The sequence below is a fragment of the Calonectris borealis genome, chromosome 3 (genome assembly GCF_964195595.1).
Source record: "Calonectris borealis chromosome 3, bCalBor7.hap1.2, whole genome shotgun sequence".
NCBI lineage: Eukaryota > Metazoa > Chordata > Aves > Procellariiformes > Procellariidae > Calonectris > Calonectris borealis.
In genome coordinates, this window is record NC_134314.1 from 27,429,322 (window position 1) to 27,457,026 (window position 27,705).

At 37.2% G+C, this 27,705-nt stretch overlaps 1 protein-coding gene across 1 annotated transcript in view; it reads left to right on the forward strand.

Annotated features, from left to right (window-relative positions):
• Positions 1 to 27,705, forward strand: part of TINAG (tubulointerstitial nephritis antigen) — a 47,766-nt gene that overhangs the window by 13,978 nt on the left and 6,083 nt on the right. The window contains exons 5-9 of the mRNA XM_075145243.1: positions 495 to 618; positions 2,830 to 2,980; positions 11,419 to 11,599; positions 12,051 to 12,096; positions 17,127 to 17,232. Coding sequence (XP_075001344.1) covers positions 495 to 618; positions 2,830 to 2,980; positions 11,419 to 11,599; positions 12,051 to 12,096; positions 17,127 to 17,232 — 608 coding nt within the window. The remainder of the gene's footprint in view (positions 1 to 494; positions 619 to 2,829; positions 2,981 to 11,418; positions 11,600 to 12,050; positions 12,097 to 17,126; positions 17,233 to 27,705) is intronic.

Here is a 27,705-nt window from a genome sequence, read left to right on the forward strand (position 1 = left end):
TTCGTTCTGGAATGAGAATAAGTGCTGGAGATTGAAAAACCTCTGTGTAAAAGACGAATCAATGATACACTGTACTCATGCCTCCCCCATGGTAATTAAAAATTCCTACCTACAGCCATGTGTCAAGGAGAATAGGGTAACAGGTACCTATCTTCACTGCTATTTGTAGCAGAAGGCTTTTCTTTCAAAAAATGCCGGCTGGGTCATAATTAACATGTTTCATAAGGAATTGTTGTTTGAGACAAAAATCAGAGAGAAACTGGACAGGTTATTCAGGTTGGTAGTTGTGGAGCTCAGCTTTCCAGCTCAGCTAGTGGAGTGCCAGAACCCCCCTGCTCTCAGCGGGTCCACAGCACCCAGCCACAGGGTAAACACCACAGGGATGCTCAGGAAGCCACAGGTTTCCTCAATTTAAAAATTAAGAATTTTAAAAATGAAATTTAAGACAAAATTAGGAATTGAAGCATATACAGATCTCCTACATTTTGTTTTAGGGAAACTCACTTCCAGAAGAAAAATTTCCTGCATTTTTTGCAGCCACTTATGCATGGCCTGAGTGGATTCATGATCCTCTGGATCAACGAAACTGCGGAGCATCCTGGGCTTTTTCAACCGCAAGTAATATTAATTTTTTTCTCCTTTTAAAGATATCATTGATATTAGATGCATGATGAAAATTTGTAGTGATTAGTAATGAAGTAATTTCAGCTTGCTGTTCACTTTCTATCAGCAAATAGGAACATTGAAAATTGCTACAGCTTTCCCTCTAAGTAAGTTGTCCCAAAGTCTTAAAAAGCCAGTCTAAGCTGTAGAGCTGTGTTTGCTTTTAATAAGTTTGTGTAACATAGGGAGATTTTTTGTGACAGAAAGTAGAAAATTAATTGACTAATGCACTTTATTGTAACTGGTAGAGTAACTTTTAAAAAATCTGCATCCCTTGCTTGCACAACTACATGCGTGACTTGAAAGCTTAAAACAGGTAGGGTTTTTTTCTTTAATATGTATTTATATATTTGTGCATTTGCCATTGTCCAACCTTTGTTATTAAAGTAAGTTAAGTATAATCTTTTAAATAATTTTATGAGAAGAAAACCCTGAAACTGTTCAGATGTTTGTGGAAGAAACTATTTTCAAATTCTGTAAGCAAAGAAACATCAGTAATGCAATTCAACCTCATGTGCTATAACCTCTGGTTTTATGAAAAATGGACACAAGTGTTTGTGTCACTTACTTCAAAGAAGCTACAGCGATTGGTTATGTTCATTTTTCTTAAACTGCAATAAATCTCAGTACATATTGGCATCTATAAAGATACAGAAAAAACTTATGCAATCAATCTTTATGACTTCATCCAGCCAGTGGGTCCTCACAGGTGCAGGTTTCTGCAACTGCTTCTTTAAATCACAGCAATAAGAGAAGAAAAGGAGCATTTAGGTCAGTTAATCCCAGCTCATCGCCAAAGCCAGACTGAACACACCAATAAGTCTTGTCCAGTGTATTTTTAAAGGAGAAAACCAAGAAAGCTTCTAACAGCTCTCCTGATAGATTACTGCAGAGATTTTTCACTAAGGGACTTTCCAGATATTCAGTATAAATTTTCCCTTTCATAAGTGAATCTTTTGATTTTAACTCACAAAATTATTTTCAATGCTAAAGATTATGAGATGCCTTCCCATGTTGTTTAGGTGCATCTAACATTTTTAAACTGAATTTTCAATCCTTCTTTGTAAGATTAATTGTTGATCAATGAGTAGACAAACACTGCTGTATCATTTTTTCTTATCATGAGTAATTCCTATAAGTATTCCAAAACTCTTCAGTAAAAGGCTTTTACACCTATGAAAATAAATTCATTATCATGTGACACCTCACAAAATCACAAAACACAGTCATTGTCAGCTGCCATCAGCAGATTCACTCTTCTGAAGTCTTGTCCAAAGTTCACTGAAGTTAGTGTTGATTTTGATGGGACTTTAGATTTCAAGTTTGGTTTTTTTTTTTTTATTTTCATGTTCAAAAACGAAGGGCTAACAATAATAAAAATATAATTTAAGCACAGGTAATGACTGGGATCGGGGCTTAATAATTGTTTCATTATCACTTGTTAAAGAAAGGAGAAGTAGCTTAATTTCACCTACAATTTAGTTAACCTAGTCTGCCTTTAAATATATTAGTACTTAGAATTATGACTATCCGATTGAGTTCAGACATCTAAGGTGTCTACCTCAGAAGCAGAATTTTGTGTGATAAGGGAAGGAGGTCCAATGAATCCCACATTTACACATTAATATGAGCATTTCCAAATATTCTTTCTCATAAAACCAATACATTCTTTCAGTCTTGAATTTTCTTCTTCATAGGACTGTTCTTTTTTCTTTTCTTTTTTCTCAAATAAAGGAAGAAAAATTAAAAAAGAAAGAAAAGAGATTTGAAGATTTGGCTGCAGAGAGGTGGGGGAGTATTTGCACCTTCTGCTGAAGTCAACCAGAGATTAATATGCATTTACAAACATGGTAGAGGCTATGAGACTAAATTATGTAAATGCCTCATCTGATGTTTAGATATGTGGGTCTTTATGATAACCAGTAAATCTATATTTTGTGATAACCAGTAAATTTGTAATATTACAGCAAAGTTGCTCATGATGTTTTGCAGTTTCACAATCCTCTCTCTCGAAAGTCTGTACAGATTATATCTGTATTGTTTTGTAAAGATATCTGCACAGACAGAAAATATTGAGGTTCTATTTCAGTCCCTCTTTCACAATAACCAGCGTGAAGTTGTGAGTAATTATTTGTTTTTGATAACAGAAAATTTATTTCAAAACAGGTGTTGCAGCAGATAGAATAGCAATTCATTCCGAGGGCCAGACCACAGACAACCTTTCCGCTCAGAATTTGATCTCTTGCGATACCAGGAATCAACATGGATGTAATGGTGGAAGTATTGATGGTGCTTGGAGATATCTGAAAACACATGGGTAAATATTTTATCTATCTGTTTAGATTATTTTAACTCGAACCAGTTGCTTAAGTTACAACGTTGCCTGTGTTACAATGATGATTTCTGACCTTTCAAAAAAGAGTCATTTAGCTCTGTCCTAGGTCAGATTAACTGTATTACTTCATCACGACTATCACACTCTCTCATTTACACCTTCTTTAAATCACTTTCATGAAGTCCAGGAACTACAAAGCATTCCCAAAGAAATAAGTGAAGACTATTTTGAATGAGGGCTCTCAGTGAGAAAACTCTGCAATCACCTAGCTCCCATTTAAGCCTCATTACGTCTAGGTGTTGTCATTAGCTGTAACACAACTGGGGAAAATGGTAGCCTCTCTGACAGCAAGACAAACAAGAAAGGATATTTTTATGTCAAAGACAGTACTGTGAGTGGACTCAAAACTTGTATGGTTCTTGGGATACAGGCTCTTTATGTTAAACAACCTTGAGTAAGCAGCCAGTTGCATGAGAAAAAATTTTGAATATTCAAAAGGATCAAACGTTGTCTTTCTATAAAGCAAATTGTAATCATCCCATCCCAAGCTTGTGCCAGAATGTAACACTGTCGCAAGGACTATACCTAGATCCTTCTTCCTTTAGGTCTGACTAAGCAAAATTAACAGCTCTCAAACTCCACATGAACAGCTAGAAGCTTTTTAAAATGGCACATAATAATTTATAGAATCACAGAACGATTTAGGTTGGAATGAACTTTTGGAGGTCACCTAGTCAATGTTCTGCTCAAAGCATGACTAACTCTGAAATTAGATCAAGCTGCTCAGACCATGTCCCCTGTCATATTTTGAGTATCTCCAAGGATGGAGGTTCCACAACCTTTCTTGCAGCAGGTCACTTTGTTTGACCACTCTTGTGGTCAAACTTTTTTTTCTTATATCTAATTAGCATTTTCCTTGGTACAACTTGTGCCTGGTACCTTTCAGCTTTTCACTGCGCATCTCCAAGAAGAGTCTTTTTCTGTCTCCTCTATGACCTCTCCTGATGTAGTTGAAGACAGTAATTAGATCCTCTTTTAGCCTTCTCTTCTCTGGGCTGAACAAATCCAGCTGCCTCAGCCCCTTCTTGCATACCGTATGCTTCAGCCCCTTAAGTGCTTTCCAGTGGATTGCTTAGTTTGTCAGTGTCTTTACTGGGGATCCCATAACTGAACACAGTACTCCAGATGTAACCTCACAAGTGACAATTTGAGGGGAATAAACACTTTTCACAATGTCTTGGCTGTGTTCTTGCTAACACAACCCAGTATTGATTGTCCACATTTGCTGAGAGGGCCCACTGCTGACCCACGTTCAACTTTCTGCTCATCAGGACCCCAGGTCCTTCTCTGTGAAACTGCTTTCTACACAGACAGTGCCCTGCCAGTACTGTTGCATGGGCAGTTCTGGCTCAGAGGCAGGATTTGGCTTCTGCCTGTGTTGAACTTTATGAGTTTTTTTTCAGCTCATTTCTCTAGCCTGTTAATGTTGCTCTGAATGGCAGCCCTGCATACTAACCACTCCCCACCAATTTGGCATCCTCCACAAATTTACTGAGAGTGCCTTAGGTCCCACTGTCCAGATTGTTAATAGAGATGCAAAACAGTGTTGCCGCTGTGTTGACTCCTGAGGAATGTCACTAGTAAACAGACACCAGTCACTTTGATCTGTCGACCTTTCAGCATGCCATTCCAGTTCAATTACTGACCTTGTAAGCAACTTATTTAGTCCAATAAACTAGAATAACACCACAGGAGACCATGCTGAAAATGTTGCTAAAGTCAAGGTAAATGATATCCATTACTTTTCTTATTCTCCATGGAGCCAGTCATTTCATCATGGTCAGATCATCTCATCTTAGGCATAATTTGCCATGGTAAATCTGTGCTGCCTGTTCCCAGTCAACTCCTTGAACTTCATGTGCCTAAAAATGGCTTCCAGGAGAATTTGCAATAACCAGATTTTGTATACTGTATAATTACATTCCACTGTTTCTCACATTATCAGAAATTTTTTTGTACTTCCCGTTCCGTACCAAAATCTATTTCCTCTCTCACTTTCATATACTCTCATCCCTTACTTTGTCTTTGATATACCTGATACTGACAGACAGAGAGATCTCAGGTGTGCTGTCTGTCAACTTTTAATTTTAGTTAAAAAAAAACCAAACAAAAAAACCATGGAAAGAGCAAAAGAATGTCAGACATGATGCATCACAAGTCATAGTTGACATGGCAGCCTGGGTATCCAGGTGAAGACCAAAGTGCTGTCATTCACATGGACACAGTATATAAAGTGATCATTCTGCTTTCTTCAAGTGTACTAAACTATTTCTGATCTGACAAGGATTTTGTATTGTGATGGGGAGAGTTTACATCGACTGTTCCTCTGTCTTTCTGTCTCAGGGTTTAAACACTTAAACTAGGTTTTGAGCGGGAGATCGTTTAGGTGAGTGATTACAGTGGGCAGTAATGGATTCCACCCAGCAAAGGCCCCTCAGCACCTCATGGGGGTAAAGGCAAAGGCTTCATTCATGAAGAAATGAAAGTTATAGCTTAACATTTTAAGCAACACTTTTCTGTAACTAGAAAAACAGGCTGCTCTTAATCAGTAGCTTATGCTCTTAAGAGAGTAAATACAACTCTTTCTCACTGGACTGTTTGCTTGCCTACCACGTTAAGGACAGGAGAATTACCGGGTGTAGATAAGATAAGAGATCCATTTTAATGAGTATTATCTCCAGAACAGTTGGAACAAGCTATTTTTAGAGGAAAAGTCCTAAAGAATGCAGCAATAGGACAACCTCCTAGTCTTCTGTTCCCTCTGACTGTTATCCCTGTATGAGCATAACCACCATGAGCCCATAATAATAAGATTCTTCCTATACCAGAAAGCTGTATTTTTTTTACCTGAAGTAGTATGGCTAGTGACGCAGCCTGTTCTGCAGAGGCAGTTTAAGTGTACAAGAGTTAACTTATTTCTATAAGGAAAGCAAGGCAGGCTGAAGCTGTATGAGGCACTTCATTATCAACATAGCTGTACCCACACAGGAGCTTGTGCTGGTGTAAACGCAATGGTGAGAAGATTGCTCCCTGACTGACCACAGAGTACCCATGTGAAAGTGGTGTGCAGAACAGGCTTTCTGACTGATGTAAGCCTGGAGGCATACAGACAGAGCACCTTAGCTCACCAGAGCACACCTGTGAACTGTCTTTTCGCCCCCAAAGTCGCAAGTACTTGCATTATTGCTCAGTCACCTGAGACACCTCATGGTATTCACCAGCCTCTTGCAGCTGACTGTCTGAGTAAAGGATCTGCAGGGCAGTTGTGAGAACCATCACAGATTTTGGGAGACTATCTACAACTCCAATAAATCTCCGCAATCCAAGACTATTTTCTTAGTCATTCATCCAACTTTCTTGTCCCCATGGAGCCAGCTCCAACATGTACAACATCTTTGCGCTCCTACAGACCTTTGCCTGCTACCCATTCTTATCCCTGATCATTGATTCGCCGTCAAAGTACCACACATGAAAATATCTCTACTTACCTATTTTTATAAACAGCATTTCTAAATCCTGATTTTCTTTCCCTAAGTTCAAATGATATTTCAAATTCTCCTCCAACAATTCCAGACACAAATAAACACCTTGAGGAAACATCCAGATATCTGAGGACAGATTCTAGAAGAACATAAGAATTGCTACACTGGGTCTGAGCAAGGGGCCATCTAGCCCAATATTTTGTCTCTGACAGTGGCCAAGAGCAAATAGTATTAAAAAAAAAAAAAAGAATTAACCTTTTTGTTTCTGGACTGGTAATTAAATCATTTTTGTAGCTGAAACCCCATAACCCGTAACCCTTTACCTTTGACAATGAAAAAAAAAGGAAATTTATGGCATAAAAGTCTGAAGTGTCTTTTGAATGAGCCATGTTAAATAGTGCTTGCTTCCTCACACTTTCAGGTGACTTTTATTTTATGAGCCAGTATACTGCAATCATTTTTTTCATTATCTCCATACCCTGCAATAGGGAGAAAGCAGATTGATTTTCTGTGTGGGCTTGTAAATTTTCACAGCAGGTGTTCAATGCTGTTTTAAAGCTTCTGGTTTTTTGATTTCTGAAGCGTACTCATCTCAGGTTTTGGATAGATTTTCAGGAAAATCGAGTGCTGGCCTAAACTATCCCCAGTGAAGTCAATGGAAGCTTCCATAAAGCTCAATGAGGTTAGGCCAGTGCTGAGACTTGACTTTTTCAGAATCACTGAGCACCGAATTAACAGTGAAATCTGCTATAAGTGGAGCTGAATCGCTGTTTGACTCTCACTGTCTCTCAGTCTTCTTCCATTAATTAAAGAATAAAACTCTATTTTATTTCTATTATTAATTTTAGGCATTTCAGTCACAAGCCATAATTTGGGAGGAACCAATGAAAACACCTATTTTATCTGTTAAGGGAAATTAAAAGTTTATAGTCTTTAAGAATGAGGAAGAAACATTTCATTTTCAGATAGTAAAAAGGTTATACACTTGAATGCAAATACTGCTTCTAATTAGGGCTTGATCTGATTTGTACCTTGGGCTCTTAGCAGTTGCAGTGTATGATAAGGATATTGTTATTAGTTTTGGCAACTTGCCAATAATATAATCTAAAACATTATCTCATAATTCAAACATATAAGAACACACAAATTTTCCTTAGATTGAACACATAAACATGACTTCAGATGAATTCTGCCAAGAATGCATGAATACACCGCAGAATTTTGCTTCTTCTCCCTGGATGCTGCTTGCACCTAGTAGTATTTTTGTGTATGTGTATGTATATGTGGACATAAACACATTCACATTTATTTCTGTTTTTCTTCTATGACTCTTCTGGCAAGGCCTTCTTGAAATATTTTTAATGTTTACTGTTGTGCTGATGCTTCAGCATGTACAAACTCATGTTTCAGCAAAGAGCTGTTAAATTATGTTAATCATGACTGCAGAAACTATGATTAGTGAAAAGATTCAAAAGCGATTGTTAGTTCAGAATGAGTCGTCATGTCTGGATTACCACACAGCTCCACTGTGACAGTGCGTCATTTGGTGCTTCACTTCTATTGCCACAGAAGTAAGACCCATCCATACAGAACCTGTGACAACTCCAGAAGGACAATACAGCTGAAAGGAGGGGAAAAAAATCCCTACCCCAGGAATGAATTTCTCCTCTGTTTTCTCCTTCTGAGGTGTTTCTAAGTACACGTGAGGAATAGGTGTCATACCATTCCTTACACTAGGTTGCAATCACCTACTTCTGCCCTGCTTATGCTAGATAGTGCTCTGAGGACTGTATTTGCTCACCTTACCTGCCTTGCAGGCCTGATTGCACTCAGCAGCAATCCTTTATTTCTTTTGGAAATCTGTGATCAGTGGTGACTAGAATGATTATGTATATAGAGATAAATACATTTTAAAAACATTATATATGTATACATACGTAAACCAAAGGTTTCCTTCTACCCAGTAATAGAAACAAAGCATAATAAATTTTAAAATGAGTAATAACAACATGTATATTTGGCCTAAATACTTACCATTCCCCGCTGGAAATCTGGGAATCCAGAATACCTTCAGACATTCAGAAGGGATTAAAAGGGGTTGCCAGTGAGTAGATTGAAGACCTAAGCAATAACAGCCTAACAACCTAACAACCTTAGATGGACAATCCCTTTTCATGTAGGCAGAATTATTGCTCTTTGCAGCTCCTGGGTGTGTTGGTCTAGTTTGGGCAGAAAGACTTTGGTAAGCAAAAAGACATTCTCCTCAGGGTTAATTTTTCTACCACCAAATGTTAATGGGAAAATGCCATGTCTTATTCAAAATAGCTGAAGCATATGTGTGCTCATCTTGTAAAAATCCTGACAGCTAAGTGTACACAGGCAAACATAATTATCCTCCATATTGCATGGAAATACAGTTTCCAGTTCTTCAGATTCAGAAAGTTCAGTATATTTGGCAAGCTACTTAAATACGTATCCTTTTTATAGGACTGCCTATTTTAAAATATTCTGCTTCAGTGAACTATTTAATTATTTTCTTTAAAAGAAACCCTCTCATTGGCCTCCATGGCATTGTCACAGAAAGGTGTACATTGTTTTGGAAACATCTAGCAGTATAACAGAATATTAGGAGGTCCCAATATCTCACAAAAAGGATAAAATAATGAGTGGAAGATTTGGTGTTTATTTGAGTATTTCAGATTGTTAGTAAGTGCATAAATATATGCTTTGTTTCCTTCACTTTATTGAAGTAAAAAGGATGTTCAGTTAGTCAAACAGTCAAAATGGCTGAAAAATTCAGGATAAGCTATGTGAAAGAAACAAACTTCCTGTATGAATCAGCAGTTCATTTGATGTACTGCCAAGGTAAAGAATTAAAACCCCTCCTTACCTTTCCTTGAAACCACCTCTTATTTTCATTGCCCCTCTCAATTCTTGGATGCAATGAGGGCTCTTAACCTGTGCTTCAAAGCTCTTTTGATTTAGCACTTTGAAGATTTTCAAATCCAAAATTAACATGGGTTTAAGTCTCAGGTGAGTTATCACAGCTCCTCCACAATCACTCCTCTGACAACATCAGTGTTAAATGTCTTCGAGTCTTTGAAGCCTGCAACTAGAAACGTGTCGGACAGATGAAATTTGCTTCGTTATTCAAAGATTTGTCTTTGTTTCATTTAAAACAATAAATACAACTCACATATTTGCTATTGCACATTTTCCCCATGATTCTTTTCATAAATGGATTTTTGTGGTTTTGAAATCTTTGTTAGAATAAAAGCTGCCCAGTGATTACTGGACTTAATATTTTTTTTAAATTAACACCTTCGTAGAATATAGAATTTCATTTAAAAGTGTTAAAAATGAGTCATATTTCCTGTAGAAATTTCCTTTAGATAAACTCTAAAACCTTGAAATTGAACGCTTTAATGCAAATCTATAATAAGTGGTAGGAAAAACTTAACTGCTCTATGTGTGAGAAAAAACTCTCTCAGCATTTAGAAAACGTTTTGAGATAGATGCTTTTCTAAGAAATAGCCAGGATGTTTTCAGGAGAACCAGACACACACCCCTGTGATATCATGGCACAACCTGTCATGTTAGTTTCCTTGAGAGGCTGATTGCTGCCAATAACCAGGAATTGACAGAAGGAGCCCTGTGGCCTGAGCCCCCTGGGATAGTCCCCAGCCTTTTGTGCACACTGGATGCCACATGTTTATAAGTCACAAAGTGTGTCTCTGTCTTTTAGCCCACATTCAGTTCCAGGCACAAACCTTTTCTTCCCTTAAGAAAGGAATAGCCTGAACGTTACTGCAAAATAGCAAAACTGTGAAATTGCAATAAGTCCCACCTCTCTGACACCTACCCAATCTCATTTGTTCTATGTCATATATTTTGTCAGTGTTTCAACCTGGGCAAAGTCCCTCCTGCCAGCATCACTCCGGATTATTTATTATTTTTATTTCCCCCTGTGAATCAAGATGGAGGAACCCAGTCACCAGCCCCTGTCCAAATGCTTCCCCTAGTACTGCTCTACGGTTGGATTGTTTGTTAACTTACCAAAAGCTCAGTGCTTAACACCTTCTGAGGCTCTGTTCTCACTCGTACTTATCTCCCATGTATTTCTAGTAGTAGAGGTTCAGGTTTCTTTTAAGGAGGTACACTTGTTTGTTGTTAGTATCAACTAAGCTATTGGTATTAATCACTAAGGGTTATACCTCTCTGGGGAAGAAGCACCGCATTTACTCATATGACAACAGGACACCAATTATTTGTACACAAACCTTTAAAAAATGAACATAGGACTTTTTATCTCAACAAACATTCACAGAAATGTGAGCAAATGTTTCCTTTATGTTGTCAGAAAAATGGAAGGTCAGAGAACTTTTTAGGTAAAAGAAAGAAAAAGACCTGTAGCTTTTCACCAGCATTCATGTAGAAAATGTAGATAAAATAGAAAAAGGTTACTTTCCCTTAAAAATTTTCTGCTGCAAACGTGCCCATTTCACAAGCCATTTTTGCTAAATGGATCCTGTTGACAAATTGGTAATTTATTGGTCTTATTCAGTGTGAACTTTCATGCATCATTAATGAGATGGATGTACTATGTGACAAGTGCTGAAACACGTTTTCTACCTTACTTCTCTTTGGAGAAGGGTAGGGAGAGGACTACTGCAACTGAAACTTAATCATAAACATCATGCACATGAATTGAACACCTTCCAGTTGAACATATAAGACATTCACACTTTTGAAGAATGAGGGACTCTGTAAATTTAGTTGAAATATGACAGTTGTAAAATAGTTAAAAGCTTGAAATAAAACTGCAAAAATATTTAAGCAAGCTTCTTATCAACTTTTTTTTTTTAAATATCTGAACAGGATTGTATCTTATGCTTGTTATCCATCATTTTGGAACAATCACCTGGAGCCATCAGGTGAAAATCACTGTTATGTGTCAAGTGAATATGGAAAAAACTATACAAATGGGCCATGTCCCAATGCTTTAGAAGAATCTAATCGGTTATACCGGTGTGCCTCTTACTACAGGGTCTCCTCAAAAGTAAGTTCACGCTGTTCACCCATCGTCTTATCCATTTTTCTCCTTTGGGGCTTGAAAATTATCCGGCATATGGAAATATGTTCACTTTACTTGAAGACTAGAGCTGTGAATTTTCCTTTATATTGCCCTTGTATTTTCAGAAGAGTTTTAATTCTTTATAGTTTCTCAGTTTTACATCATCTCTTTAAAGCTGCTGCTTTGTGGTCCTATAGAAATTAGAGATAGAAAAGAAAGTATGCATAACTGTGCATTAATGTTTCTTAAACATGTTTCTGCAGGTTTTGTTCATTTGTTAAACCATATATTCTCTAGCAGAAATACAAGTACAATGGTACATTTATACCATATATATATATGTACACAATAATAAATTAGTATGAGTTTTAATTTTATTTAATAGAATGTATTATCTTCCCTTGCCTTCTCTGCTGCTTCTGTCACCTCCCCTCAGGAAACCGATATAATGAAAGAAATCATGGACAAAGGACCAGTGCAAGGTATGGTAAGTTTGGAAGATGATAACATTATTATTGAAATAATTAAAGCGTGCAATGTCCTTGTATCAAAATATTAGAAAACACAAATTGCATTCCACAGTGAATAAAACAGACATATACACTGTAATTCATTCAGGGACATTTGGTGGGCAAGTAGTGCCCCTAAAGGCAGCTATACTGCATCAGAGTCCACAATGAGTAAAACGACCTTGAGCTGGATTTGTGGAAAATCTGCGCAAAATCTATGTGCTGCAAATGTGCCTTTTTCCCATGACAGTTCTTTGCTCATTGACGAAATAGCAATTTGGGGCTGTGCAGGAGGAGTTAAGTGTTAGCAAAGCTCTGCTTTCTAGGGCTGGGATCGATTTCCCCACTGGCTGAGGCCAACCCACCAAGCCTGCTCTCCTCTGAAGGCAATGCTGCAGTATATGGGCCCTCCAACAAATCATTCAGTGCTGGAATACTCCCAGAATTTCCCCTTTCAGAGCCCAAATGCTCTTGTTGGTTGCAGACAGCTATCAGTTTTGAATTTTTGTGCTGAACCCTGCAGTGAAGATCCCTGACCTTTTAGAGACATAAAGAGACTTCAGCAGGGAGTGAGGGACTGCAAAAGAGTTTTTAGCCTGAATGCTGTCTGATTGCAGTCACGGATGGTGCTGGCAGGACCTGAAAATGCAGGGTCCTGCTCACACCCCAGGCCAGTGTAACTGGAGAGGTTGAGGGATGATGGGAAAGGTCATAGTGTTGGATGTCCACCCATCTTGGATGGCTGGCTGATGCAAAACCAAAGCATTTTACTTCAGGGGTCTTCTGCATTTCTACTGCCCTCAAATTATATAATGAATTATCATAACCTCCAATTTATTATTGAAATGGTCTTGATTATTAGATTGAATTTATTTCAGTGCATCATGGAGTTGAAATTACTTCTTAAAGCTCTTTATGTGGGCAGTTGCAATTAATATGAAGCTCAGACTTAACAAGATCAATATTACCAATCTTTTTTGTTCTGCCCAAGTTTGTTTGCTCAAGGAAAATATGCTTTCCCATGTTGCATTTGATCTAGAAGTGAACACAGTAATTTCTGCTGGTTTTAAGGAAATGAAAAAAATTAGGTTTCTCAAGAAAAAATTTCAGACCTCTCTCTAATATTGCATTCGTAGTCCATGTATACACAGTTTGCTGGATTAATCTGTCAGTACTAAATCTTCCACATAAAATAATCTCTATTCAGCCATTTGTTAGGTTTTAACCACTCAATAATTCACACAATTTTTTGAAATGTTAATGCTTTTTCAGAGAAAATGTCTATATCATGTTAAGGTAATGCTATGTGTGGAAAAATCAAGATCTAAAAAAGAGTATATAACCGAGAGTGTATATCACTGAGTGAAATCACTTTCCATTTTTTCTTTTTGCTATAATGAAATTTTCAAATGAGTCACAGTTATGACCCAATAATTTGTCACTGATTCTCTCTTCTATCTTCCCATACTACAAATGCCATCAGGGCATAATTCTAATTTTAAAACCATATAATTTTTTTTTTTTTCCCAAAACATCCTGCAAATGATCTTCAGCTACTGAGAGAGATTTTTCCATTATTCGTTCACTTGTCATTCCTCAAGAACTTACAAAGTGCTTATGGCCAGTCTTATCTAATGTACTTAATAATGTTTAGTAGCTGGAAAACATTCAAGATCCTTTCAAGATCATGCTGTAGAAAGTCATCCTGTTTGATAATGAATGTACTTGGATTTTTGGGCATATTCAAAGTTAAGAAAAAAAAATTTTTTTAACAATTGTGAAACAGTAGGTGTAGGAATGTAATTGAAAACTTTGTGTTATAGAGCTTTCAAGTTTGAATGACAATTTCTCTTTGACATATGTCATTGTTTTACATGGTACAGGAACTGAGAAATTAGCACTTTCAGATGCAAATGATGAAACACTAGCTTTTTAAAAAATCCATTTCCAAATAAACATAGTGAAGTTTCATTAATGCTTTGAAAACATTCAAATGGACAATTTAATATTGCCCATTCATCTTTTTTTTTAATGGACTTCAGCAAATACTCTAATAGTTACAGTGCTGATGTAGGAAAATAATCCTTTCTGTCACATTAGTCAGTCTCAATCAAAAGAAAAGCTAACGCATTGTTGGCAATACATCAAAATTTAGACCCTACAAAACTTATAATTTCAGTTATGATGATCTTGGAAAAAAAGGAGTTTTTAATTTGCTGACGCAAGAAAAAGATCTGGAGAAAGCACTAGGCTACATTAATGTACAGTGCTACACTTTAGTTCTTTTGTGGCAACTGCTTTTAGTTTTTTGTATCTTCGTATGCCTTAGAGACACAAATTCTTATTTAGGAATTTTATTCAGAGGAATCCATAGTGAAATGAATCTTATAATCTGCTGCATTTATATGCATAGAACTGACAGCTCAGCATGAGTGAGGTAGCTCATGCATGAGCTACAGTCAACCTTATGAAAATTGCTACCTCTTCTGATTTATTAATAATTAATCCATTCATTTTGGAAAATGCAAAATCTCTTCTACATGGGAGGGAACAAAGTTGGACTGTGATCAACTCATCCTGTCCAAGTTACAGTCCATATCAGGACAAAGTAACTGAATAAATAAAAATATCTCAGTGCTTCATTTTAAATTACCATCTCTCTGTCCACCCTACACTTCATGTACCCAGCCCACTTAACTCCAAAGACTGTACCATTATTTAGCTCCTGATTGCAAGGTATATACATACAGATATACATATACATACATGTAAGTATATATATTTACATATGTATACAAATATATATATACATATATACACACACACAAAAAATTTAGATATAATATGTAATCATGGATAAAATTCTCTCATGTAGACTAAAGTTATTCTGGAAACACACTTCAGAATTTTCTATTTCATGTCAGTGGAAATAATTTAGGTATGATGTTTCTTCACAGATCCAAGAACCTGTGTTTGATTTAGAGTTGCTGATAAAGAATAAATTGTTTTCTGAAACTGAACATACGGACCTTGATTTCAGAGAACGATGTGATTTAGAAATGAAACTACCTTCCCCTGTCTCAGCCTGATGATAGATGAGATCTCAGAACTCCCACGGGAGAAGTGAATTTTATAGTCCTTGCACTCACCCCTCTTTCTTTGCTTCCCTTTGGCCAAGGTATCAAAACAAGACCCAGGGAAGCCTCTACAGTAATTTTTTGAATGACTCATCCCCTTCATTCTCCTCTGACACCCTCACCTGGACTTAGGCCGGACTTCCCCCTTTCTGTTCCTTTGTACCACTTCAAAGCTCTCCCTCCAGAGGCTCCTCTGCAGCTCAGAAACCTCAACAGCTAGTATTTTACATAGCGGTACAGGGCCATCCGCAGGAGTTAAACTCCTAGCTCTATACACTGGTGAGCTTGGGGGCTGAGGGAGTGGGGAAACCTTTGCAGAGAGCTCTAAGGGAGTCCTGAGCTTGCAGCTAGAAACCAAGAATAAAGTTTGTGCTATTTTCCACTTGGTCTGTTGCTGTCAATATGTGTGAGCTCTGGTTCTGCAGGCAGCTTGGCAGAAGCTGTAACGTTACTCATTAAAAGCATTTAACTTTTTTTCTGATTTAACTGATATAGCTCTCCCCCAGACTTGCCACCTAGGTAGCATCATGGCTGCTTATTCCCCATGTGTTGCTACAGGCATACATATTTTATGTGAGTGACCTCATTAGCAAAGTGTATTTTCAGCCAGGTTTCCTGGGAAAATAGGCTCATTTGACCACATTTTGAGCTGTTCTCTTTCATCCCCTAAAATTCGTGAATGTTTTCTGTTTTCAGCCAAGTATGATAGAGGCCAAGAGGTTTTAAAGATAGTTAATTTCCTTCAAATTTATAAAAATATTCAGGTAGGAAAAATAAATTTGAAAGTGTGCCAGACAGAAAAAACTGCAGCATGAGCTCACCTTACTGGATACTGCAGATCTATAGCAGGTACATACGTTATAAATGCTCTAACCACATAAAAATGGTCAGTGAAACTTGTACTTTATGGGACTCCCAAGATGCAAGACTTCAGGAAACTGGATTTCACTAATGCTCCAAGCTGTGGGGCAGTCTAAGACCGTTAAAATCATAAGCTAAAAGTAAGTCAGAGTTAAGCTTGTATCTAATGCTTTTGATTCACTGGAATCTAAAGGTAATGTAGACCTGGAAAATATTTTAATTTCTCTGGATCTGGTAGCCCACCATATAGCAAAGCAAATGGTACTAAGGTGGCAGAACAAATGTGGGAAAGAAACCCGAAACATTTTTCTTAAAAAACAAACAAGTGATATTCATAGGAAATAATGAATAGACATAAAATGCAAATTGTAATCTTCATTCTTTTGCACAAAATTTCCAGTTCATCAGCTCTTTGGCCTCACATTTTTATGGACGCAAAGATTTTTTTTCCATACTTCTAGCTGAAAGTCAGGATGAACATATATACAGACAATCTAGTTTTCTATGAGATTGCTGTGTACTTCATGAACTGTATCTGAGTTTCAGAAAAAGGCATACATATCACTCCACCATATTTCACAGGTTATACATTGTCTGTTAAATACTTTTCTTGAATAAGCAGATGCTTGTCAGAACTGAGGATTTTATACATAAACCTTGAGGAGACTTGTTTTATTGAATTGGATTTCACCGGAATTGAGAAAACTTATGTACTACACGAGGCAATATTTCTTCTTACTGTATTGGAAGAAGTCCATGATAGGGAGTTTCCATGATGAGAAACCCAATTAACTTGACAAGAGACCTTTGAGAGAACTCTGTTGGAATATTTCCCTCGGTTCACTCATAGCAGGGCACTTCTGAGCAATTAATGAATTTGCTGTAATTACAAAGTACACTTATGCAGTCCAACACACAAAAAAAATCTCACTGGTAAAATGAAGGAGCAAACAAGAATAGAAGCAATATTTGCTGACTATGCTGATTTTTCCTATTGTTTTTTAGCTATAATGAAAGTGTATGAAGATTTTTTCCTTTACAAAGAGGGAATCTATACACACTCCCAAAAAGCAGGATCTAAATGGAAAACTCATTCAGTCAAACTCCTTGGGTGAGTAAAGTGTATTCTTTTACCCTTTTCCTCTGCCAGTCATGAACGTAGTAAAATGTCAATGACCAGTTTGGAACCGAGAGGTTTCACTGTCAGAGGTGGAGCACTGGCAGTGCTCCCAACATAAGATTGTTGTTGTTTCATTTTTGCATATCTGAGAATTTTAGAGAACATTTGAGAGAGGTATAGTCCCATTGTCTTTTAATCTACTCTAACATTTGGTCTAAAACTTCAAATATGCTGGTTTATAGAAGAAAATGTTTTGCTGAGTATTCGCAAATATTCCATGTACACATCAAGTTGTGAACAAAAAATTGCCTCCAAACATGCCACCAAGCAGAATGCAAATGGAAACATAAAAATTGCCAGTGGCCTCCTAATTAACAAGCACACCTTGCTGGCACAACAGTCTGGGCTCTCTATGGCCGAAACAGAAATCAACTGCTGCTGGGATGCTGCTGGTTTTATTTGGGATGCACAAGGAATACACACTCAGGACTGAAACTGCTGCAGAAGAGTGTGTATAATACACTAGTGGACTTCCCCTCAAATGTATACCAGTGCCACTATATTAAGATGACAAGTATCTAATAATGCATACACTCGAATTACAGAACACACCACGGGGCTTTATTCTTTGACATGGAGGGAATATGCAAGGATTAATTTATTAAATCACGGAATGAGTAGTTACTCACAGAAATGGCTGTAAAGTCTCAAACAAATATTTTATAGGTGATGTAGAATATCAAATAAATAATGATTCAGGCCTGTGCTAGGAAGATTACTGAGAGCCTGTTCAACATGTAGTTCAAGAAAATAAAGTCATGAAATGAAGTGCGTTTTGTGTTTGTGATCTTAGTGAAGATATCCTTGTAAAGGACATGGAAATGCCTATGGTTGTGGAAACTGCTGGCTATGAATTACAAGAGTGTGCCTGATCATGGCACAGCAGCAAAGAGAAGCAGCAGGCTTATGCAGGATCATCCTTGACCCTATACTGTTGCAAAAAGTATTGACTCAGACTAGTAGAGGAAAAGCTCCTGAAGTATGCTTGTAGTGAATGTTGTGAAGTAATGAAAGAAAGAGAAGAAACTAGAATTTAGCTTGGAAAAATGGAGGACTGAATTACGAAAAGTTGTTTATGAAGGACAGCCGGTATGTATCCGTTTATGTGTATGTATTTAAGGTATATCTGAAGGCTATGAGAAATCAGTAAAATTAGGCAGTAAAATTTGCAATGCAATTTGAATACCTCAGTTCAGGGACGAGCTGCTGTGAGGTTGTGAGTGCAGGTGTTGGGAGGGCTATGAAGCATGCTTGGTGCAAGCGTAGAGTGTTGACAGCTATTCCCTCAGACATGCTGCCCCAAATACATGCTGAATAACCTACTGAGGTGAGTGATTAAGCTAGAATGGCACAGGGGGACAAAGTGATGGCTGAGGAGGGAGGAGGGCTATTAATGTGCTGAAGTGGATGCTGATTTAAATGGGAACTGATAGGCCGTGCAAGGAAAAGATAGCAGCCCTTAGGCAGAAAGCCACTCCTCAGCGAAAAACTGAACACCTTAACTGAGACCGGCAGCTCCCTGCAGAGGATTTTGTTGAATGGCCAGTGCAAAACACTGAGTAGGAGGAAAGCCAAGTGGTCTGATATACTGAAGCAGCACATGAGAAGTGAAGGAAAAAGAAAAAAACTGAAGGCAATAATATTTAAGAAACCTCAGCTTGGTTTGAGGTTTAATACGTGGGAAATGCATTTACTTACTAAATTTCATTGAACATTGCTGAAGTATCCAATGGATCCAACAATATAAAGAATTACCCATCCTTTCATTGTCTAATGCATAAGTGTTCTGACCTCTGAGATTATGCCACATAAAAATATTTGCAGAGGCGTTTAACTGTAAAAATTGAATTCAAGTTTGGCAAGTTGGAGGCTGTTTGAGCCCAAGGCTAGGTGTACTTGAGTTTCTAACAATGATAAATCCAGTCATAAAATGTGATTCTGCACCATGAAGTCTAAAACAGTCTTTTGTATAGATTTTAATGTCTTCAGGATTAAGCTATCACTTTTTCATATAATGCATTTGTTTGAATTAATTTGAATGTAAAATATGTGGCCCAAGTATAAGTTCTTTTCCACTCATATATAGCTTGGGTGGGGTTTTTTTGAGCAAAGGATAATGCAAACTCCTTGACCTAAATAAAAAAATCATGAGAATCTCATTAAAGTTGGACTTCAAATAAAAATATTTATGATTATTTGCATTCTGCTTAGATGAGATTGCTCCTGGAGAGAGGAAAAGGAGCCAAGACATGCTGACACATAGGGTAAAAAATGCAGTTTTGTGTGGGTTGATGTTTATTGTACTCTGATTTTTTATTTATAACCCCTTCTGTAAAAGAGATTCAATATTTGTAAAAGACAGCCATAATAATGAATGACCATACTGAATTGATATTTGTAATCTCTCAGAAACATTTTTGAGAATGCCTTAAACTGCCCATGAATTGTACAACATATAAGGTGATGGAGTCAGAAAATGAAAACAAATTTTGGTGAAGCTTGCAAGAGCCATTTGTACAAAACCAGAAATGCACATATAAACTGCCTAATTGATCATTGGATCATAAGGATTGTAAATGCATTGACCTGCTTCCCTTGTTCTGCAACTTGAAATTGCCAGCTATTTTCTATCATTTGAAGGCTTCTTATTTATAAAATCAGCTCTGATAGGACTATAAGTCTATCTCCAGTGAGGTACAGTGAGTGAATGGGAAAAGACAGAACAGCATGGAAGCAGGAGAGGAAAATGTGGAACAGCCAGGTGGGGGGCATTGTGGGTAGCAGACCATTTGGGTTTGATCATGGTCTCTATGGACAGTGAAATAGGGTTTTCAGCAATCTGAAGGCAGGATGGACTGACCCCACTGACATTTAGAAAGCGTAGGATCTCTCAAGCAGTTTCTGTGTCTGTATTCCAGAGACAGGGAGGTAAGCAGAAAAAGTGAGGAACAGAGACTGGGATTCACAACAGCTAAGTTTTGATGTGTAAAAGTTAAATTCCTATGTCTCTGCTAGGCAGCCATAGTTCCCTTTATCTTCCATGGCTATTCATCTGCTCTATCCTAGGTATCTATCTTAAGGTGAGCTGAATTGCTTTGTTGGATCTTATTTCTCTTTGCTGACTATAAAAGAACCTGTGGGGTAACATCAGACTTACATAGCTAACATTAAAATGTGTAGGTTAGACTAGAGGAATCTCACTTGTAATGGTATCATAAAGTAGCTTAAAAACAAAATGACTGTCTGACTGGTACATAATATTTATAGTAAGATAGTATCTTCAGGATGTCTTGCATATGTATGTTTGTGTATATGTACACACACACACACATGGATCTATGTGTATATACACATACAATGACAAGTCTTAATGACACCAGAATGAAAGCAAGCTAAAGAGGCACAATGAAACTGCAAATAGTAAGTGGGACTAAGGAAGACAAATTGGTCTTTTTCAGTTTTTCAGCTGCACTCTGTTATTTTAAGAAGAGTAATGACTGAAAAATGACACGTGAAACTGTCATCTTTATCTCAAGATCTCTTAATAATAAAAGTAGACTGAATTCACATCAAAGATGAACTTGGTAGCAAATTTATCTCTCAGATCTATACATTTAAGCTAGAGTTACTGAACAAACCTGTCAAGTCTATTCTATAGCAGATTCTCTATAAAATTGGTGCATCTTTTTAAACGAGGCAGTTTTGTTGATGGTGTAAAGATGTCAGAGTCTATTCAGCATAGAGGAAGTACACTGGCTTGAATAGCTACAGTTCTAGTTCAAATACATCTCTTTTCAAAATTAGGCATAGTGAAGTAAAGTATCCATCATTAATGTTTGTAGCCTGTTCAGACAAATCTTCTCTCAGATTCTCTCCTCTGCATCACTTCAGTATCAGTGCCAAGCTACAATATCTGATCCATACCTTCACTCAAAAAGCTGTATCTGCTGATCCTGACACTGAAAAATTCAAAAAGGCCCCAAAAGCCCAAAAGTCTTTGGCTACAATCAAATCCATGGACTGTCACCGTAAGGCTTGGAGTGGACAAGAATAATTTTATTAAAACCCTTAGATACTGTTTCATGAACAAGATAGATTTTCAGATGTTTAGAAGGTGCTCAGAATGACAAAGGACTTTCATAAGAGGACATTGAGAGATGTACATTAACTGGAAACACATTTCCCCTCTATTTTTATCAATGATTCACTGGAAGCTTTAAATTCAATAGTGCAGCAGATTAAATGGCATTGAAATATCTATGCCCTGAAAAAATATTGGTTGAATGTTTCTTAACACAAAAAGCCATACTAAAGGAGATAAAATTGACACATGAGGCAAAAACTTGTGGTTTAGTGTTGAGGGGAGAGCCAGACAGAGCAACAGCCCTCTAAGATTTAATACACAATTAAATGACTCACCTGTGCAAAGTCCAAAGGCTTAAAAAAGATACCAGTGACTACTGTTAATTGACATCTCTTGGCTTTGAAGACACTGTTTTTCTCTTCATTTTCCTCTTCACTTGTCCACATTCAAGTTTAGACTCAGAATAACAACAAACAAGCAACATCTTAAACCACCAAAAGTCATGACCCAAATTATTTTCTTCCTGACTAAAGAAACCTTGGGTTGAGTTCCCTTTTTCTTTCATGGGAGGAAAAAATCTACTTTACTCTTGTCAGACAATCAACATCAGATATTATAGTTTAAAAATTAAACAGCAACACCCAAAAATACTTTACAGAAAAGAGAAATACATTAAAAGATCATGGGGAAAAGATACACGGTGTCTGATGATTCATGCAGTTAAATCCATGAGACTATCTCCCATGTAATTCATTACAGTAGATTTGTGGGAATGATTTAACTATTGACTCACTGATAATTTGACTCATCTCTCATGCTGAAAAGTCCAGGCAAAACCATAGTTTCAAATTCCAGCAACCATTTTCTAAGAAGTCTTGTCTCGTGGAGAACACTAGTCAGTGACCCTAACCACCTTCTTATTAATAAAAGATTAAGAACTAAACTTTTGTCTAATTGAGTAGGTGAAAATCCTAATCTTTGAAAGGTACTAGAATTTTGTGTTACAGCACTAAGAATAAGACATAACCTGCAATAGTTATACCTTTTTTGTCTGGTAGCATTATGACAGTTAAGACCAGGGAAGAAAGTGAGATGAAAAGTTTTAGACCACATGTATTTCTGTCCCACTCCCTTTTTGTCTGGAGAAGGAGGTACTGTGAGCCTTCTATGAAAGCAGAACTTTGGTATCAAAATAAGTCAGGTCAAGATGAGAGGGACTGAGTAATGTTTGTATCCTGTTGCTGCATAGATGTAGTCTACGGGAAGACAGTATTTTTGCCCAAGAGATTTCATCGTTTGTTTGGCCAGTGTGGTGATGGCAAATTCACAATGCCTATATAGAAAACATAGTATTAGAGAGACAAATGAGTCCAGTTTGTTAGCACTGATTGTGGTCAGCACTTAGGTGGGATCAGGAGGTATCCCTCTCTCTTGACAGTAGAGAGTGGTTCTTTTCCTAATCCAAATGTCTCAGTTCCCTAAAATTGAATTGGATGAATTTGGACTTCACCAAGTCTTGTTTGATCACCAACATTTTTTTTCAGAATGGAAAGGGTCAGAAATATCTCTTTAAATATAGAACTGTGGGAATCCCATGGTTTATGTGCCCTGGCAGCCAAGAGGGCAAACCATATCCTGGGGTGCATCAAACACGACATAACCAGCTGGTCAAGAGAGGGGATTATCTCAGTGTTGGTGTGGCCTCACCTTGAGTACGGTGTGCAGTTCTGGGCCCCAGAATTTAAGAAGGATGTTAAGGTCCTTGATGCGTCCAGAAGAGGGCAACAAAGCTGGTGAAAGGGCTGGAAGGCATGTCCTATGAGGAGCGGCTAAGGACTCTGGGTTTGTCTAGTTTGGAGAAAAGGAGGCTGAGGGGCAACCTCATTGCTCTCTACAGCTTCCTGAGGAGGGGATGCGGAGAGGGAGGTGCTGAGCTTTTCTCCCTGGTATCCAGTGATAGGACGCGTGGGAATGGTTCAAAGCTGTGCCGTGGGGGGTTAGCCTGGACATTAGGAAGCATTTATTTACTGAGAAGGTGGTCAAACACTGGAACAGGCTTCCTAGAGAGGTGATCGATGCCCCAAGCCTGTAAGTGTTTAAGAGGCATTTGGATAATGCCCTTAACGATATGCTTTAGCTTTTGGTCAGGCAGTTGGACTAGATGATCATTGTAGGTCCCTTCCAACTGATATATTCTATTCTAAGCTTATGTTGTGGTTATATTGGAGGTTATATAAGGTTTTTTAGTTGTCTTATTTGACCTGAAGATCCTTGTGAATGCAGAAGTTAACAGAAATGAAAATATTTGAAAAAACAAGAAAATCAGGAAAACACTGACAAAGCAAAATATGAGTAAAGACCGTAACCTTAAAAACAGAATACATACATTTCCTTTAAACATCCTCTATGTATGCTGTTTTTTAACAAATTCTTTGCTTCTGTCTGTGAAGATAGGATGTGACACAATCCTATTTTCAATGCACCCCCACTCTAGAAAGACAGAGAGGAGCCATTGCAAACAAACAAACAAACAAACAAATCAGAGACAAATCTTAGCTTTATTCCTGTAAATCTGGGAGTTTTGCCAGTGATGTCAGTGAATGGGACATTCAACCTACAAACTTTATAACTTGGAAACTGCAACTGTGAGTTGAAGTGGTTGAAAAAAAAATGCAGGAGTGATTTAAAATTGTGTTTTGCTGTTTGTGTATTTTTGATTGGTAGATGGGAACTGTCAGTATGTGAGAAGAGTCTGTTCTACATACAAATTGTTGAATGTCAGGAGTTAGAAAGATGATGCAGAATGCTGATTCCTAGAGCACTGATGTTCAGTGAAGAGTTTAACACCTCGGTTAACGCAAAGTACTGACTTCCACTAACGTTGACAGATCTGCAGGAATTAATAGCTTGAGATCTGAGACCTGTCATTCTTCTTTACTTCTAAGGCCTTATTTCTTTTTAGTTGACATCTTCAGTCTTAAGGAGTCAGTTTGTGTAATATTATTTAACACACTTTTCAGATGTCTTTGCTGTATTTGCTGTTAACAGCATTTTACCTACAAAGCTGAATGTAAGCATGCTAGAATCTAGTTTCTGTTCTCCTACAAAACACCTCCGTTTTGAAGCAACTGCTGATAACCCTTTTTCTTGTGTTAGATTGTATTTCTAGGTTTTTTACTGCTTTATTCAATGGTATTTAATTATCAACCACTATGGTTTTTTTCTGAAAATTTTCTTTCTACTTCTCTTGTGAAGTCCACCTTCATTGTAGTGATACAGTTTCTTGAAAAAGAAACTAGGAAATGTTCAAACAAAACCAATTTCAATTCTGTGGAAGAATACTGAAACAGTCTCCACATTCTAGTTTTTTAACTGTCAGGCAGCGTTGTGCATTCAGGGCCTACTCCTGCAGAGTTAATAACAAGGGAAAGTTATTACTGAAAAGGACAGCTAAGGTGCCTCTACTATATAAAACTGGACACAAAATTATTAAAATACTTTTATGGAAGCACACAAGTACTCATCCTTTTATCTGAAAGAGTGCCACAATTCTCTTTACAGAGTCAGCTGGAGCTGGTTTCCCTTGAGTAAATGGAAATATCTTGCTTACTTTTTCTCCCAAAGGGGACTAAATGCAGTTTGCTGAAATGACTTCTTTTTATTCAAGGTTATTTTTGATTTAAGATCATGATAGTTTCTTTAGAAAAAGCTAAGTGGTGTATTTCTTACAGAATATTTTTGTCAGACAGAAGAAAACTCCCTTTTTAAAGTAATTTTGGGTAATTGATAGGCAGACCTTCTCCTTAATGATTCCTTAAAATCTCTTCTTTTTCTTCTTAATTAAAATGGAAATTTTGGAGGGGGTAAGGTTGAAAGCTTTTCCTAAAAATACCAAAGGTGGGGACATTAAGGTTCTAAAGCTTTGTAAAAATAACCCTAATAGATTCCCTGTCTCTGTGAGTAATGAGGTCTAGCATCTGTTTGCTTTTGAAATGTCTTTCATTTTGGAGTAAATATCAAGCTGGAATAATCACAAAAGCAAGAGACAAAAAAGTGCTATTAGATTATTTTGGTCATCTTCCAGAAAATGTAATATTGTTCTCTAATGGATGTTGTCCAAGAAGTGTCAACTCACTTTTAAGTCTCTGTCATTTCCACTTGGGAACGAATTCCACTGGATGTTAAATTACTTCATTGTTGGGATATTTTTTCTTGATGTTTTCTTTCCTGGACTTCTTCCTCCTGTTTTCTCTATAGGCTAATATATGACACTTAATTTTCTCTTTCTGCTTGGTGTTTGAGCCCTACACACATCTAGGTTGTTAGTGTCTACATTTTTTAACTTATTCTTTTCTCAATTTACCACACAAATACCTGTTACTGTTGCTCTTTTTATTCCTAGCAGTGACTTTATCAGATTCAGCGTAGCGCTCCAGTCATACACTGTGTAATTCTTTACCCAAAACATGCATGATCTTGCCTACTTTTAATCCCAGCTTCTTATGTTTTCTTTCTAATGTTGTTAACATACCTAAAGCAGACTCCATGTCTAATTTGCTGCTCACTATCACATCTATTAGCTTCCAAGGCCTTGGCTCCCCTGGAGACACTGGAAATCTCTGATTACCTTCAGACAGGTTGGGATGTCATTAGTTAAGAACACATAGTTTAGATAGGTCTACTCTAGGAAAAATTGGTGATGATTACATTGGCTACATGAACTACAGGATCTCAGGAACAAGAACTGTCAGAGAAAGAAAAAGAACTTTTTCTTTTAGGAGGAGATACAATATTGACTGTATTAAAGAAATTATATCAGCTAACAACTCTGAAAGTGTCATAGTTTTTTATGAGGTAGTGACAATCATTTATTAATTCCCATTGATTTTAACTTATAGTCAAAACATTGATACCTCTCAGATTCATGAATAGATTCCCATTTCTTTTCTTTAAAGATTACATTCTGAAAGCAGATAATGACAACAGGATTTGCTCTTCTACTAAATCATTTTCATTTACAATGCCCAGCACAAAAGGTTTCTATTCCATGATTAAGACTCCAAGGCTCAGCTGTTTTACAGAAAAAATTAACTAAAGTGTCTTTTTCCCTTCCAATCTGTTGGTCTCTAAACCAGCTCTTGCTCCAAGCCATGAAGGAACATAAAATGCATCCTAGATTAGTTTAACAACCTTTTTAGCTCAATACATTTCTGGTTTAATTTTGTTCAACCAAACTGTACATTTATAATTTTGTGCTATATTGTGAAAAACTGATACATATCAGAACTGTAATTTCCATGTTGTTTATTATGATAATTTTACCCTCTTCTCTACATTCTTTGATTTTATCCCTGATAGTTTAAGATGGACAGAATCCAAGTCCTTCAGTCTGTCATGTCTTAATTCTCCTCATCATTTATTCTGAAATCATGTTACGGTTGTGTAGTTATAGAAGCTGATTCCCATTCTAACACTTTATTCACTGTATATTTTCTAACAATTTCCAGTCTTCTCCTTTGCTCATCTCACGCTTCAGCAGGCAATTAATTATGTCAGGGTTCAATTTGAGATTTAGGCAGATGTGATGTGCTAGATATCCAAATTCTCATCACAGAGATGGTGATCTAGTCAACAAAGTCAGTGGAGACTGGAGGACAGCTCAGCTACAACTGCTCGTGGATCCCTTTGTTGCCCCCACACAAATATTTGGTGCTACCAGAAGTGGGAAGAGCTTCCCACCTGGCTGTGTCTCCAAAAGCACGTGGATGTCTCATAGGTCCTCTGTCACATCTGCCAGAAACATGTGGATGTCTCAGGCACCCTAAGGCATCACAAATACTCCTAGACACCTGAATTTAGGCAAATGAATGGATAGACTCTGTGGGACACATACATTTAGATATCTTAATCTTGAACTAAATCCCACAGTGTTTTACTGTCAGGATAAAGACAAATTCTAATTCCAGTTCTGACATTAACATTTACATTAAGGATAATAATGTCAATGTACTGCTTGAATCTCAGAAGAGACTAGTAAAACAGTAGCACGCTGTATTACCTATGTTTTTGAAAATATTGTAAAGGAACTATTATGTATTCTATCACTATACCCAAAGCAAAAATTTGCATTGATTAGTAATATCCTTGTACTACTGGTGTCTTTCATAATCTGTACAGATCTTTCACTTTTCTGGGACAGAAGTGGGTGGTATGGGTTTCACTTTTAAACCCCAATGGCTTATTTAGCTCCTTCAGGATTATACTTCTAGTTACTAATTTTTTTTTTATTTTGGTTTTGAAGATTTTGAGGGACAGTCAAC